The following is an 18,107-nucleotide window of genomic DNA, read 5'->3' on the forward strand; positions in this document are numbered from 1 at the left end:
CCATGTAGTGCTATCATATAAAGCAAACAGAATCAAAATTGGCTTATAAATGACAGAGAAGTAGCAAATTGAAGATTTTGATTACACACGGACGCACACACGGACACACATCGACGGACACACACACGGACACACACACGTACGGAGCCCGTTTCATAGTCCCCTGCTCGAACTCGTTCGGCGGGGACAATAAAAACATTACATGATGAATGCAACATGCTGCCTTTTTTTCAGTTTTAAGTTATGACACTAACTTATTTGATGTTTATTAACTGACTTATCCCGATTTGAATCATATCCAACCCCTTTGCAAAATCAAACATTTATGTGACGGATTTATTCCTAAGATTACAGCGGAAGCTCATCTGTATTGGAAATTCATCTGAAATCGGTGCTACAAACCCTAAGATGTTGATAAAATTATGCATTGAAGAGCATTCTACTTCAAACCTCAAAAGTAGATCTAAAACAAGAGACCCAGGGGTCATGCGCTCACCAGAGTATCGCAATTTCACCTTCCATGCATTCTTGCACACTCTTACCTGAGAACATTGGAAACTTAGGTCTGCATATGGATCACCCCCCCCCCAACTCCAGGGTGGGGGTGGGGGGGGGGGGGCAGGCAGCCCTGGATCTGCAATGAACAAACTTGGAACTAAAGTCATCACTGTAAAAACTCATGGTATTGACTTTGCTTTATCATTTCTGGTTCTAGAGTAGATTTTAAATATTCCTTAATGTGGGGGGGGGGGGGGGGGGGGCTAGGGGCCCCCAAGGGGGACATGGTGCCCATTTGAAGGAATTGAGATTCTATCCCCCTAGGGATGCTACCTGCTAAGTTTGGTCAGAATTCATCATGAGGTTTTCAAGAAGAAGATGAACATGTACAATTCAGGCCCCATTTTAACTGTGAGTTCTCCCCATCCCCACTCCTGGGTCCCGGGGGGGGGGGGGGGGGGGGGGGGGGGCACCCCTGATTCCGCCAATCCCATGAACAAACTTGAAACTACAGTCATTAATGTACTAACTCATAGTATTATCTAAGCCCTATCACTTCAAGTTCTAGAGAAGATTTTTAAAGATTCCTTAATTTTAGGGGGTTTTGGCCCCCCTGGGGGCCCCAGGTGGACCATGATGCCCATTTAAACAAATTGAGATCCTATCTCCCTAGGGAAGCTACCTACCAATTTGGTGAAAATCAGACATGGGGATCTCAAAGTGAAGATGAAAATGTACAATTTAGGCCCCATTAGGACCCCTCCACACCCCTGGGTCGCAAGGGGGGCACCCCTGATTCCCCCATGAACAAACTTGAAACTTGAAACTACAGTCATCAATGTACTAACTCATAGTATTACCTAAGTCCTATCACTTCAGGTTCTAGAGAAGATTTTTAAAGATTCCTTAATTTTAGGGTGTTTGGGCCCCTTGGGGGCCCCCAGGTGGGCCATGGTACCCATTTGAACAAATTGAGATCCTATCCCCCTAGGGATGCTACCTGCCAAGTTTGGTGAAAATCAGTCATGGGGTTCTCAAGAAGAAGATGAAAATGTAAAAAGTTTACGCACGACGGACGCCAGACACCGGACGAAGAGCGATCGCAATAGCTCACTTGAGCCTTCCGCTCAGGTGAGCTAAAAAAATCCACAATGACCCCTAGAGTAATATGAAATCATGCAGTGTTCTCAGTTGAAAGCAGAAGTCATTGTCACACTATATGCTCATTAAACACACAGTTTACAATTCAGTTGATTGGCAATACCCCCATCTGTATATGAAATATCCTACAATAAAGAACAAGTTGAAATCCATGTTACTTTTTATGTCCAATAACAATAATACACTTACGCATCTAGTTCCTTTGCAGAAATTAACTAGAATTATCACTGAAGGTGATTAATACCCCTGCCCCTTGTGTTGCTTTATAGTATGTGATGTCATGAGGGCAATGATGTTAATACCAAGTTTGTGCACTTGTCGAATTGGAAACAGAATAATTTTAGTTTACTGTACATACAATTACAGAGTTGACACTGAGTATAAAACTTACAGCAAATGCAAACATGCTTTCCCCCAGCATCACTACACTTACAGACCATCATACACACCAAATTTGACCTCCACAGCTTGAATAGTTTATTTTGATACAAAAATGAGTGGTTACCATGGCAACACATTTTCCTTAAACCAACACATTGGTGTCTTGCAAAACTACACTTTTAGATCATGATACATACTAAATTTAACTTTAATTGCTTGAATGATGGAAAAGTTATTCGATCTGCAAGGTTTTGGTAAAATTGTGGTTACCATGGCAACGGTTTGTGTGACAAACACAAAAATTATGTGTTCCACATCTATACCTCAGGGCCATAATGCCCACCAAATTTGGTTTCAATTGCTTGAAAACTGTGGAAGAAGTTCACTCCACAGGATTTTTTAAAAAATGCGTTTACCATGGCAACGCATTGTCCGATACAAATATTACAGTACAAAGGACATTTTGCAAAACTGCACTTAAGGAGCATCATACACAACAAATTTCACCTTCATAGATTAAATGGTTCAATTTGATACAAAAATGAGTGGTTACCATGGCAACACATTTTTCTTATATTAACACATTGGTGTCTTGCATTTACCTCCCGATCATCATACATACAAGATTTTGCAACAGACCGACCGACCGACCGACCAACATCATGATGATTCCTACCCCCTTCACACTACATGTGGCAGGGGTATAATTAAAGAAACTAATTTCTGCCTGAAACCAGTAATGATGCCGCAATTGTGTGTGTGTGTGCTTACATTTTATCAAAGTCTTTTCTTTTCTAAATAGCTGCTCTCAGTGTCTTCAGAGAATGTCATGTAAAGACTTAATCATTTAACATCTTACATGTGGGTCTGAGTTACAGAATTGAAATTAGAATTGAAGCAAATGAAATTTAAATTAGAAGGCAGAGCTGACCATAGCTGTATTTTGTCTTTAAACAAACACCTACTATTTTTGTGGTTTCTTCATGCAGACAAGGAAGTGTCTGGAAAGGCGGATGCAGTTGCAATAGACTGCCACCATCGCCCCACCTGACTGAGAGGTTTCAGTCCAGTTTCATACACACATATCCTAGACAGCTGGATGTTAAAGGGAATCTACCCCAAATATATATGTGTGGATACAGCAAATGCAGAAATATTGGCAGTACACATCAGTGAAGTCTGAGGAGAATGGGACAATCTGTTCAATAGTTACGGATTTTCTAAAATTTTGGTTAAATCTGAGTGACGTCATTCCTGGATAAGAGGACAACAAGAGCATGTGATGTCACAGGTCACAGGACATAAAAAAATACAATGATGATTTCAACACATTCTCATTTTCTAGCATAATGAAAGAGCACTTGACCAGGCTCTTTCAGAAGGCAGGGGAATATTTATCAGTCACAAGCCAAGGAATGTGCAATTTTTCATTGCAAAAAAACTAATTTTGTGGAAATTCTCTTTATATTTATATCATTGTCCTATTGTGCTACCAAAATTTGTTTTTGTTTGTTTGAGTTTGTTTTTGTTTTTTCAGTGATGGTGGTGTGTCTTGATGCCACAAATTGCTGGAAAACAAGTTCTTGATGTTGAATTCTCTACATCTCCTTTATATTGTTGTACTGGACATCGCTAATTTCTTTTCTAGCGATGACAGCTGGAAAAGAAGTTCATGATTTGCAAGCATATTTGACATTTCTGAAGTTGAATGACGATTTTGCAAATGGTAAAGCTTGCAATCACACCACAGTGAAGGAATGAGAAACAAGTATCATCCCATCATAATTAAGGTGGCAAGGTATTAGCAGAATCCCACTTTGGAGATAAGATTCATTGCATAGTTTGTGTCACAGGAAGCAACAAAAGCCTATTACTGGTTTTCAAAAACCCAACCATCACAAAAATATAATGGTGAATGCAGTATATTCCCTCCCTCTTCCATAAAATTGATGAAGTGATCATCAGACTTCATACACTCATGTACACTTGCTATCAAATGTTATTTTACTTTCAAACAAGAAACAAAACAAGGCAAGTGCCATAATGTGTCTCACCCATTCGCGTACAAGAAATTGTACGTGAATGGAATATAACAGATAAAAAAAGGAGATATAACAGATAAAACGAGATATAAAAGGGTAAAAATTTATGGCAAATAAGAAATGTGCCATAAAAACTTAACATTGGGCCCTTAAAGTTCATTGACCCCTGCCTGTGACCTCTGACCTTGTGGTGACCATCCACTCCCCAAGGGACATCTACCATCCAAGTTTGGTCACAAACGGACCTATGGATCAAAAGTTATGACCCATAATAGAAATGCGCCATAGAAACTTAACATTGGGCTCTAAAAGTTCGTTGACCCATGCTTGTGACCATTGACCTTGTGGTGACCATCCACTCCCCAAGGGACATCTACCAAGTTTGGTCACAAATGGAGTTATGGATCAAAAGTTATGACCCATAATAGAAACGTGCCATAAAAACTTAACATTGGGCCCTAAAGTTCATTGACCCCTGCCTGTGAGCTTTGACCTTGAGGTGACCTTCATATATGATAAAATGTGAAACTTTGTATGACCCCTCTTCCCTCGAAGTTTGATTGCAATTGAAGCCCAGAGTAAAGAGTTATTGAAGTTTTTGTAGCATTACGAACAGACGATGGACGGACGGACGGACAACGGACGGACAGACGCCACGGGCGATCCCTTAGTCTCCCCTCACCTCCGGTGGGCTCGACAAAAAAACAACAACTGCAGAGCGAGCATTTCATCACAAGTCATCATGGGAGCCATCAGATGGATACCTTGACACCTTTTCTCTGAAATCTTTCAGTCATGCAAATGAAAATATCAAATATTACAATTGTACAAAAAAACTGAAATGTTGCAATGGCAACTGGTATGCCTCTGCCATATCACATCATTTTCAAAATAGGTCTACAGTATCTGTAGGCCTACAATGTGAGATGACAATTTCACATGATTGGCAAGAAATTGAAATGACATGTTTGAAGGTTTAATAGCACAACCTGAAAATGCACTACATGGTATTCCTGAACCATGTTTCGTTTAGATGGCACATTTGTTTGACACAGCAATTATCTGGGAATTTGAAGAAGTTTCATGATCAACTTGCTGTGCACTATTAAAGTACAATGTTGCTGATATTTGACCTCATGGCAATACAACCATTTCCAGCTAAGAAGCCTCAGCTTATCAAACATGTGTGATATCTCCAAAAACTTGAGCAAGTTCACAGAAATGGGGGATTTGTAGCACTTGATCTTTATTATAACACTTCACAATAACCTTTAATCCTTGATCTTTAACCCCATGGCTTGCAACTTTCCCAAAATAATCACCATCTTGTATGGACCTCACAATTTTTTTCTGACAATACTTTTTGAGCCATTTTATTGAAAAACATAGAGGAAAATGGTATAAGAATTTGATGTTAAACTATGACCTTCAGCATGTGTGCATACAACTTGATAGGTGCAACTTCATCCACTCAAATATATAAATGCCAAGTTGCATTTGGAGGCCTCAAATGGTTCTTGTTACATAAATCCAAAAAAATATATATATATATATTATGGATGCAAGGATGGAAGGACAGATCAATGGATGGATAACCTGAAAACATATTAAAGCTTCCAGCGATACTTTACAGCAGAGGCGCAGAAATCTTGTGTATTGGTACACACTGCAACTGATATGAGAAGGAAGATCATGAAAAGTACTAAATACAGTAGTTAACTAGAGAAGCACTCTAAGAGCACAGACATCCACCAAGCAGCATATTTTCATCAATGATCTTGTTCTTCCGCAGATCTCAGTGATTTCCACCCATCCGTGTGCATGCTGAAAATCGCCTGATTTCCCAGCATACGGTATGTAGAAGCCTTTTGTTACGTCATCAACCCTCAGCTGCGTGGTGCGCCTCGCCGTAGCAGAAACTAGAGCATGCACTTTAGTGCGCATATGAAAACCTAAAAAATGCACAGCTTAAAGGACAAGTTCACCTTCATAGACATGTGGGTTGAGGGAATGCGGCAATATTAATAGAACACATCGGTGAGAGTTAGATGAAAATCGGACAATCCGTTCTAAAGTTATGAACTTTTGAAGTTTCTGCTCACTGAAGGCTGGATGAGAAGACTACTATAGCTTGTGATGTCACATGTGTACAACGATATAAAGAAAATATTTAAAAGAAAAATTAACACATTTTCTCTTTCCTCACTTAATAAAAGGTCACTTGACTTCCCTCTTTCAGAAGGCAGGGGGAATAATATTACCCTTAACATACGTCCTTGACAAGTCAAGGAAATATACCTTTTTTTTCAAAAAGTAAAATTTTGTGAAATTCTTTTTATTTTCTTTATATCGTTGTACGCATATGACATCATACACTGTAGTAGTCTTCTCATTCAGCAGTAACTGCGCAGATACTTTAAAAATTCATAACTTTTGAACGGATCGTCCGATTTTCCCCAAACTTTCACGGATGTGTTCTAATAATATTGTTGCATTCACTCAATCCACATGTATATGAAGGTGAACTTGTCCTTTAAACTCCCAAGTTCACTGACCCTACCTGCCAAAATATTGAAAACCCTTCATAAAATCCATAAAAATTTCTGGAATACCACCAAAATTTAATCTTCTCTTCCTTGTGTCATTCTCAACATTTCCTGCAAGTTTTATCCAAATCCATTCACAACTTTTTGAGTTACTTTGCAAATGGACATATAAACTAACAGTAATGAAAACATAACCTCCTCCCTTGGCGGAGGTATATACAAAACAATAGTTAAGGACCTGATAGTGAGGGGAGACAACGTTTGTTCTGATTGAAGTCATCTCCATTCGTTACCCACTGGGGTATGTACACTCAAAGACCACGACTAGAGCAGACCTGCTAGACTAGGATTACCCATGAGTAAAGACGAGCACTGAAACATTCACTCGTAAGTAATGTTCAACTCCAGTCAAGGCTATTCAGCTGCATGTGTTCTGCTCCTAAAGCGGTACACAATTTGTTACTGAGCTTTCTAAATATGTGACCCGCTACAACAAAATGATCCTAAAGTCGGGCGAGGTCGATTATTTGAAAATTGCATGATATAATCCCCTAATCTTTCTGCTTTAAATTGATATATAACACATTTTATAAAAATAATCGGCTGCGGAGATATCGATGTTTAAAAGAGAGCATGTCGAGACGTCTGGGAAATCACTGTTTTGAGAAAAGCGCCCTGAAAGTCTTCCTTTCGACACAATCGCGATCAAGGGACACGCAAGTCGGTTTTCACCTCTAGACAATAGAAGGTAAGCCCTAGCAACCCCCGAAGAGTTCATTCAAGCACATCAGCGTCGGCGGTCTCCTCACCAACCAATCAGTGACCAGGATGTGAGAAGCGACTGAGCGTAGCGCACCCCACCCGCACGCACCAGTCGACTGGGCAGTGTGCGAGCTTCACGCTTCGGTTAGCAGCAAGCAGCAAACTGACCAATGAGATCACTCTGGTCGTTGTTAGGGGCGGAACCTATCTGTGGCGCTCAATCCAAATTTTCGAACCAGTTTCTGCTTCGTTGAAACGCCAAAAAAACATGGCGCAGAAAAACATTATTTTTTATCTTTCCTTTGATCATTTTCCTTCAATATTTCGAGAGATGATAGAAGACATGTTAGACTCCAATAATATATCAAAATCAGAAAATCGTAAGTTTTGACCAATTTTAATGCTCTGACTTCAAACTCGATTTTCACGGCTTCGACCGTGCGCGACTTTAGGACCTTTTTGTTGTAGCGGGTCACATATCTCCAAGTCAGACCAGCTTCCCATTGCATGGTCTCCCCGGATCTTTAAAAAGGATATCAGACACCTTCAAATTAAAAAAACAAAACAAAAACAAAACAAAACCCACTGATGTCTACTTGAGCAAATTTCATCTGAATTTGGAGTCTCCACAAGTGTTTTGCAAAGATCGAAAATTGTGCAGAAGTGTCTGTTTTATTACATTTGACTTACATTCATATTTCATAAAGATTTAAATCATATAGGTGCTATAGGCAGGGCTGCACACAAACCCATTTTTTCTACTGGTCCAACCTGTCTGTCTGACCAGTAGGTACCTAATTTTTCCATTTTTTACTGGTCCATTCCTGAAAAAGTTACTGGCCCTGACAGTGATTTCTAGGGACCGTCGGACCAGTGCAAGTGAGCAGCGTTGCCATAATATGTCAATGTGCAAGTTGCTCCACATAAGGGCCACAGTACAAAATGGCTGCTACTTTTAATAGATAGAGCATTGACACAGTTTCTGCCAAGTAAACTATTTCTATAATGACCTTCTGGGTCAAATATCAATTGCCCAAACCCTCCAAGTGTGCATCTACCTTAGATGCATTTTCAGATTCTTTTTCTTTTCTTTTTTTTTGCTCACAAGCTTTAGTGTGTGACCAGTGTGATTACATACATTTCTTTCAAATGTTTGGATGTTGGTATGAAGGTCCATGAAGCTAATAAGTAACTTGCAATTACAATTCAAGTAACAAGCTACCAAAAAGTAAAAAAGGAGCTCCATCTATGACTCACTTCCTTTTCAAATATGGGTCATACAAAAATAGAAAGAGGAAGAAACAGAAAGAGAAAGAAAAGGAATTGTGCAATCTGTCCACACTAACTGTATGGACTTAAAAAGCCTCCTTTGCATATTGGTTAAAGGGTTCAACATACATAATGGAAATACTGCTGAATATTCTTACTAGTTTCTCTGTTTTCTATGCCTTTTGCAATGACATAGTAGAGAAACTTAATTTTTATACCACCATATGTAGTACAATATGCTCACTCTTTGCAACTTACCAGGACGGTATCAAGTTTTCTTTGTTACTTAAATTGACACACATTTCTTTTGTAAACCACATAGATTAAACTGAAAATTAAGTCTGCATTGTTGAAAATACATAGACCATACATTTACTAAATGCTTTAAGATTTACAAACAAATCTTGAAACTTTGTGATTTTATCAAGCATTGCACTTAATATTCAAAAAAGTGTTCATTTTATAAAATACAAACTCCTTACACTTTTGTATCCAAATTTTGAAATTTACCAGGCAAAGTGTATGAGCGATGAAGTCGCAAGCTCACAATGGTTGAGTGACAAAGCTAGCAAGAGCACAATATGAACTACAAGTGTCTGTGAAATACATACAGGTGGCATATTTCACAATTCTGTGAAATATATGACATATCGTCGCCGGTCACACGAACCGACGAATACCTCAGGTTTGCGTAAGAATGACAATTCGAGAAAAACGCGTTTGAAGTTAGCCCATTTTTTACTTATGGTTGCTACACTTTCGTGTCTATAATTTCCAATTATTTTTGTAGTACACCAGACTTCAATTCTTGCTCTAACTTGTGAAGTTTTTATCGAATTGGATTGTTAACAAATAAGCGGGAAATTGTCAAAGAACTGCATGCATGTATTTTCGGTCTGCAAAGAACGTTGTCATTTTCCATGTGTGTCCATATGTACATGTACATTGAGCGTTGTCATTGTCAACACATGTATTACATAGTACGCGCACTACGTGCGCGGTCAGTGAACTGTTGAATCTCAAAAACAACACGCAAGTCAATGCGCACTGATTCGTCGGTTCGGTGACCGCGCGTACTAGTACGCGCGGTCACCGAACCGTTGAATCGCCTGATTGTTTAACACACGCGTCTATGGGGAAAACAAACAATTTTCCCAAATGGAATTACATACTTCTACAAAAGTGATAACTACGTAAAAATTACACCGAATTACACACAGAGAATTTCAGAATATCGTCGCTGGGGTGACAAGACCTCGTATCTCAAAAATGTCAAATTTTTTTTTTTTTAGCTTAATGGTCAAATAATGGGTCAAGTGATGTCTTGGCCAAATCCTAACTGTCTTACTCCAAAAATGAAGCCACCATGACATGTCAAAGAGAAGGCTTTCCCATTCACTATAGTGCTTTAGCCGCCATGTTTTTTCGCTCTCCTGAACATTTGACAATTTTGAGATACGAGGTTTTGTCACCCCAGCGACGATATGTAGTATGAAATGTCTACTATCGAAATGATTGAAAATCTCAAAATCGAAAATTTGACCCAAAATCGAGTGATTCGTCGGTTTGTGTGACCGGCGACAATATGTAGCATGCACCATGCAGTGTATATGTACGTTTGAGTATCTTGAGTGATTACAAGCAAGCATTGTTGTATGGGGGGATAATTTTGTCTTGAATTGGCACCTGAGGTTGGAGTGCGAGAACAACACTGACATGGGCACCACACATTCAGTTGTTCAAATCGCTGGTCTTCAGACAGCGTAAACTCTCAAACTCAGTGGGCATGGCACAGCAGTGGCCACATGAGCACCGCATTGACACATTGCCTTCATAAGACATTGTGCCCTGCTTTGCCTGATTAGGCCCATCACTACATGAGTCTTGTTCAGATTCAGAGTTGATGATATTCAAAGTGTTTGATAAAGTTGTACTTTCCCTCTTCTTTCTTGAGGGCTAAGATACAGTAGGATTGAAGTTCATGTTTATCAATCATCTTTAGAGCATATGCAGTGCAAGCAACAAAAATATGAATCAATATGAATGTACATATCCATAGATGGAAGAGACTCAATATTGCAGAGAGTTGTGTTACTGTGAGTAGTGTGCGATCACACAGTCAACATCTTGCATTGCCAAATAAAATGGTGTATAACGATTATCAAAATGTCTTCAATTTTCACCAAAAAAAGGAAAAATTAGCAATAATTAAATTGTTATTCTGCATTTTTTTATTTTTTTCAAAGATTGAGATATTAAAGAGTTAAAAAGAAGTTTAACACTACATGAAAGATTGTGGATGTTAAATAGTGCCCTAAAACAAATGCAAAGAAAGATTCTAAGCTATGCACTTTTTTTTTTAATCACCTCAAGTGAGCCTGTTATGTCATACTCAAACAGCTTTGTGGGTACATTTATCAATCAGGCTCAAACTTCACAATTCATCAGCTGAGAATTAGAAAGGCATTAAGTTGCCTTGAACATGATGGGTTTAGTGCAACTTAAACCCCTTTTCATTCTCAGCTGACGAATTCATATTGAAATTGCAAAAGTATGACTTAACAAAGTTTCCTGGCATTGTTTGGAAGATCAAGACACATGTGCAATATTTTTTTTTCATACTTTCACCTCACTGGGAATTATATTATTTCGAGGTCTCATAATCATAACATGATTGGACCAAGCCAGTATCAAAATTTATTCTAATAATATTTCTTGTGTTGCCCAGTCAGTGATGGTCTTTTATCATCCTTACCCAAGCTGATAGGCTGCCCTCGCTTGTCCTCATTGCCCTTGCCATGCCATGTGACTTCAGCTGTGTCGTCCCCCTCCTCTCCAAACACAACCCAGGCATGGTCCTCAGACAGAGCCAGGTGGACATCTTTGAACCCTAGGATCTGGCAGGCAGCAACCACAGCAAGAGCAACACCAAAGCAGTCCAGCTGATTACCTGGGAAGGACAGATTGAATATAAACAAACACACAAACACACAGACACACACAAAATGAAAAAAATGAGAGCCATGCTGAAGTAGTTTATATACAAGAGGTGGAGAAGCAGTAATCTAGGAAACTGCCAGCATCAAATGGGAAGTGCACTAGATTAAAAAAAGCAAAAACAAAAACAAAAAAACAAGCATAAACTAATCAAGAAAGGAGGTACCTAGATCCAAGGGAAGGAAAACAAATGCTAATAAAACACATTCAAAAAAAGAAATCTTAGGTCACATTATATGCAAGGGATAATACATATCTTGTCATCTAAATTTGTCTTCATAGTCCTGATTAATTTGTTTGAAAACACAAAGTAATGTCAGTAGCCCTGATGAATTTCTCTTGTTCACAAACTAATTTTTTGATGTGTCTGACCAAATACCTGCAAAAACATAGCGAGCATGTCTCACACACAAAAAGAAAAAAAATTTTTTTTCTACAACTTTCATGATTACCCCTTGAAGAGAGGGTAATTTCAGGGGAAAGTCAGATAATTTGAAAAATGAATGACAACAATCAATATAATAGATTAAGGTATTATGAACTTTGCATGGATTCTTTGCATCAATCAAGGAAGATCATATCACCACTGATATTACAATGTCATGTGAATTAACACTTGGGGTACATTCATTAGTGGCATTTCCTGTGTGTTCTCGGCTTGAAGTTGCAAATTAGGCCAATCACTACGGATAACTGTATTGTACTGTATGTTTCAGAGCAAAATAGGAGCTTGTAAGTTATATGTTTAAATTCTGGTAGCTTTGAATATTCCCGTATTTACATTTGCTTAGGATAAAAACATAAATTAACCCTAATTTTTAACAATTACTGCAACTGAGCTAAGGACTACAAATAATCCTGGCCGACACACTTAGCTCTAGGAGGATTCTGCTAAAGCCACATCATATTTTCTGACCGAAACTGCTCTCTAGCATTCTGAAGATTCGCAGTGCCTAAATTTTACAATACTTAATAACCGACTATTAAGTGATCACGATTTCATCAGGGCCCCATATCATAAAAGGTTGATACGATAACAACTCTTGCTGGAATGGCAATTGTCATGGTAACTACAAGAATCCAGCTTCCTGATTGGCTGTTGCTATTGGAAGTTGCCATTCCAGCAAGAGTTGTCATCCCAGCATCTTTTATGAAACAGGGCCCAGATTACATCCCTCCTGCATCGATCAATTTAGTAACATTTTGCACCACCCAAGGCAATGGTAGTAAGTAACATTATTGTTAGAATCTAAAACTAAGAAGTCTCAGGTATAGTAAAAATAATGATTTTTCTGTTCTTTTGTTTTTGTTTTTTCTAAAACAATATATTTTCACTTTCGGGGGGAAGTCCCTCATTCTCATCTTCACATGGCATGCAGATGTAGTAATAATAATAGTATATGCAAATTGTAACAAATCGTGGAAACTGCATCCAAGCAACTAGCATGGCCCATGACGGCATGTCGAACGTCTCGCAATCGCCCTCCCTCACGTCACGCACGCCCCCTCAACTTCCATGCTCCCTCACCCCAACAATCTTTTCCTAGAGAGCTGTGCACAGCATGCACAGCACAGGCAGGCCTCTCCTATCCACTCACTCGTACTCACACACACCACACACGCGCGGTAACACAACAGCAATGCTACTACTACTAGGCTAGTCAAAACAATAACAAAAACAATTACCATACCTACCTGTCAGATAGCTGAATAACGATTGCAAATGAGCCCTGTCCCTGTAGTACGCACGTGACAGAGAGCTCCAGATTATATCTGACACTTTCTTCACCATGTCTCGTGTTGCGTACTGGGATTTATGGTTGCTCAAGTCAACAGATCCTTTCACCTGCGTCTCGAACTTGGCGAAGAGAGCCTCGACATTGGGTAGCTCGATCACAGGAAAGATGGGTTCAATGCACATGCGGTTCTCATCGGCGGCTTGACCGTGGGCCGATGCTCGATTGCTCGTCAAAATGTTCTCAACCATTCCGACAACAACAGAAAGGAACGCAAGATTCGGCTCATGGTCACCTGAAAGCTCAGACCTAAATATTTCTAGAACAGATCTGATATTATCCACGGGAAAGAGCTTCCTCGTTTCATCACGGATACCCGCCATTGCGATGAAGTTCAGCTCGCTAGCGCTGTAAAAGCATTGGTATGACGCATGCGCAGTTGTGCTATGCTAGCTATGTTTGTTGATGGATAGATGTCCGATAGCACTCTTCTAACAATTTGTAAAATAAAACTAGCAAAAATCTTCTGAATCACCACCAATGTCAATTTTTAGTATTTCGTTCCAAGATCATTCAAAATCAACAGTTCCCCCTCTCTTCTTTCTGGGCAATGAAAATCTAACGACAGTGGTCTCCAATTGTACACCCAGACATGGGATAGAGATACTACACATGCAGCTATGCAGTCGATGATTGTGATCACCCGCGCCCGCTTGCACTTGCGTGGGCGCCTCGTTTTCTCCATAAAATGAAAACGAGTGTCGCGTGCAATGGAACGGCGCGACATGGATGGGGGAGGCATCTACTTTTTGATTAGATTTCAAGCTTGCGCGCCGATAACCGCAAGGCTGTGACTCTTTCCAGAAAGCACTCAAGAGGCGAGCCAGATACTAGTAGTATTTTTATGTTTGACCCTTTGCATGAGCGATTGCTTCAGCCGCGGAGCGAGCAAGCGAGCGCGTTGAATGCCATCCAAAAAAAAAAAAAAAAAGAACAGTGATGACACATGCAGGGAGATGGAGTGTTATAGGATGGTTGGTGCTGAAATGACAAGCAATCGTGAGTCAGACGACACAGAAAAATCGGTGATATCACCATGAAACTGAGTCACCTGTACAAAGAAAATATTAAATAACCCTTTTCTTCAATTCTATAATCCAGATTATTCTCTTTAAACATCAGTGCAAATTGTGTGACTCATTATGATTTAGCTCAGGATATAATCTTCTGTGTTGTTTAATTATACAGACACATGACACACACACACATAGACATACACCCACATATACCTGGTACAGACAAAGTAAAAGGCAAATATTTTACCCCCTCCCCCTCTCTCTCTTTATATATGTATATTTATATGTAAACATATCATATGATATATAATATATAATATATTATATATAATATTTAATACATAATATATAATATATAATCTGCAAGTGATGATAATGATGCCTCCATAACCAGAATTGGAACTTATAAATTTGCTGCCAAATGAAATGTTTCATCATAGACCAGAAGTTCCAAACCCCTATCCATGAAATTGGGATGATCAACAATCAATTGCTTTTCTCTACCTGACCATATAGTGCAATTAGAATGGTTATGTAATTGGCCATCAATCATTAATGATCCAAATTAGTTTCTTTCCCTATTCCTCGCTCTCTCCTTTTTCTCCCATGTGATCCTCCCCACCCCCTCCCCCTCTCATCTCCCTTCTCTCAGCCCTAACGACCTCCCTCCTTCCCTGGCCTTCAGTGGCTCTCTCTCCATCTCTCTCCATCATATCTCTCCATCTCTCCCTCTCTCTCCATATCTTTTTCCATATGTTTCTCTCTACTGTGTGGAACTATGAAACTATATATAACGATATATTCATGTTAAGTGGGAAACATCATACTAATCAAGCATGAATTAAGGTTTCCAATTATGACTACAATGTATATGCATGATAGAAGCCATGCCATTGTTTAATCACAAGATCAAATGATTGTAGGAAAATAACTCACTGTTCATTTGTATTTTGCTCTGATTTGTGTAAAAGTGTAAGAGATTTATATATACATGTATATATATATATAATATATATATAAATACATATATATATATATATATATGTAATTTATATATATATATATATATATATATTATATATATATATATATATATATATATATATATATATATACATAATCATGTACATATATATATATATATATATATATATATATATATATATATATATATATACATAATCATGTATATGTATATATATGGTCCAAACCTATAGTCACATTCTCATGACCAGCTGACCAGCAACTATTCAAAATGAAAATAAAAAAAAAATGGTGGTACTATATTTCACATCCTGTTTTAGATGCAGACTTTAGACCGTCAGGTGAATATGTGTGCATGCATGGTTCTTAGTGGTATTACTATGTTTCCGTTTGTCTATTATGTATGTATGTATGTTTCTGCACTTATGTCATGCAGGGCAAAATCGTGAAATAGGCCCCACCGCAGTGCGCGTGCACCCGTGCGTTAGCAAGCAAGGTTAGGTTAGGGTTAGGGTTTAGGGTTAGGTAGGGTTGTATTTATGGTTAAATTGGCCATTAAATTAGTCAAGGGACATTAGGGAGTCCTTCCGAGAATAAAAAGTAGAAGACCAAAGAAAAAAACGGGAGAAAGGGAGGACGAAAGATGCTATGCTGTGGAAATCGGCCCCACCGCCGTATGCATCTCGCGTAAACGCCGTTTGATGGGGCCGCATTCACGCGTATTATACTGTGGAAGAAAGCCCCACCGCCGTGCTTATCTACCGATGAACGCCACACAGTGGGGCTGAATTCACGAGTATAAACAGGCGAGCCGCCGTAGTATTTGTACGGACACGCAGTGGTGGGGCCTATTTCACGAGTATGCCGTCATGCAGTGATATACAGTTGATAATACCTATGCCTCATACACAAGGGAATTAAGGGTGTTTTTTTTTTTCCATTTCAGTATTGGTAGTTTCACAAAGTTCTTGCTTCTCAGAAGAGATTCTTGAGTTCCCAAGCTAAGAATAAAACAAAAAACAAAACAAAACTGAAACCTAAAAGTAAAAACCTTTATCGCAAAGCGAGCTAACTCCATTATTGTTCAGTTGAGATATCTGTGATTAAAGCTGGTAAAAAACAAAGAAAATAATTAAAAAAATGAGATATCTTTAATCATAACTTCTATAATACTCCTTGTTATGTTAGAAGTGAGGTATCACCATAAAGGTGTTATTTTGCTCTAAGGCTGTTGATAGACATACTTTAAAATGTTTAAAAATGGCGCTTAGCTCATTTTGCAATGAAACTCTTCAAGTTGTAATTCTAGGACTGCTGAGGGAGAGTATTATGTTCCCCATACTGAGAAAAGCACAATTAGAGTTGAAAACTGAAAAGTTCATTTTAGCACATTATGCTGCTGAGTCATTTTCATTTCACATCCTTTGGGAGGTGCATTGAAAAATCCTCATGGTCATAAGTATGATTGTGATTTTGCTACCATAAGATTTCTTACATGATTAATATGACAATAATGATAGGCGACCTACTCATTTATACATTCTCAATAAAGAAATATTTTCCCAAAAGCATGTTTTTTTTTTCCTCACATAGCCCACTATACTATCTGAAAACTGAATGTGTTTATTTTTTTTTTAACCACATACTATATTTTGTGAAGTTATAATTCTCTTGAATTTCAGGATTTTTATTCATCATACATGATTATATATTACTAATTAGTTCAATTATCACATACATACTCTATACAAGAGACGGGGCCCGATTTAAATTACTGTGAAATTCTACTTCATATAAAGTTGTTAAATTGGAACGAAACAGAAAATACACATGCGGATTGAGTGAATGCAGTAATCTTAGTAGAACGCATTAGTGAAATGCAAGGGAAACTGGACATTCCATTAAAAGGTTTATGAATTTTTAATGAGATGACAACGAAATTTGCAGTTCATGACATCATATGGAAAATGAAAGTATAAAGCAAATTCCACAAAATTCATTTTTTTTTTTAATGAAAAGAATACCTTCCCTTGACTCATAACTAACATGTTAAGAGCAATATCATTTCCCCTGCTTTCTGAACGAGGTCAGTCAAGTGCTCTTTCATTATGCTGTATTAAAAATGTGAAATTATGTTGAATTCTCTTCATATTTTCTTTATTTTATTGTCCATGCATGAATGACATCACAAAGTTTTGTAGTCTTCTCATCCAGCAAATATGGCTCGCAGTGAAACTTTAAAAATTCATAACTTTTTATAGGATCGTCTGACTTTCCTCAAACTGTGCTAATGTTGTATATTATTATACGGTGTTTTGTTGCATTCCCTCAATTCACATATCATTATATTTGGGTTTCATTCTCCTGCAAGCAATGGTGTATCGGCAGGAGGGTACATGTTACAATTTTCATAAAATCATATATGAAATAGGAAGTTGGTAACTTATTAATTTTCATGCATTTTCATAAATCATGACATTGGCAAAAGTCACATATGCAAGTGTCACATTGCCTTACTTGTGGATTTGCTTCATTTTGTTTTTTGAAGTGAAACCCAAAGGAAAATATCATATCCTTTTTATCAACTTTTATATACACTTTATATGTGATGATTTAGCAATGAGAGGGTGGAAGTTCTGAATCATTGACCTGAAT

At 38.3% G+C, this 18,107-nt stretch overlaps 1 protein-coding gene across 1 annotated transcript in view; it reads right to left on the bottom strand.

Moving 5' to 3' along the window:
• Nucleotides 1-13,775, bottom strand: part of LOC140246377 (menin-like) — a 30,485-nt gene extending 16,710 nt beyond the window's left edge. The window contains exons 1-2 of the mRNA XM_072325848.1: nucleotides 13,352-13,775; nucleotides 11,415-11,609 (exon numbers count right to left, since the gene is read on the bottom strand). Of these exons, the coding sequence (XP_072181949.1) occupies nucleotides 11,415-11,609; nucleotides 13,352-13,775 (619 nt within the window). The remainder of the gene's footprint in view (nucleotides 1-11,414; nucleotides 11,610-13,351) is intronic.
• Nucleotides 13,776-18,107: the final 4,332 nt, after the last annotated feature.

Source organism: Diadema setosum, chromosome 1 (genome assembly GCF_964275005.1).
Source record: "Diadema setosum chromosome 1, eeDiaSeto1, whole genome shotgun sequence".
Classification (NCBI taxonomy): domain Eukaryota; kingdom Metazoa; phylum Echinodermata; class Echinoidea; order Diadematoida; family Diadematidae; genus Diadema; species Diadema setosum.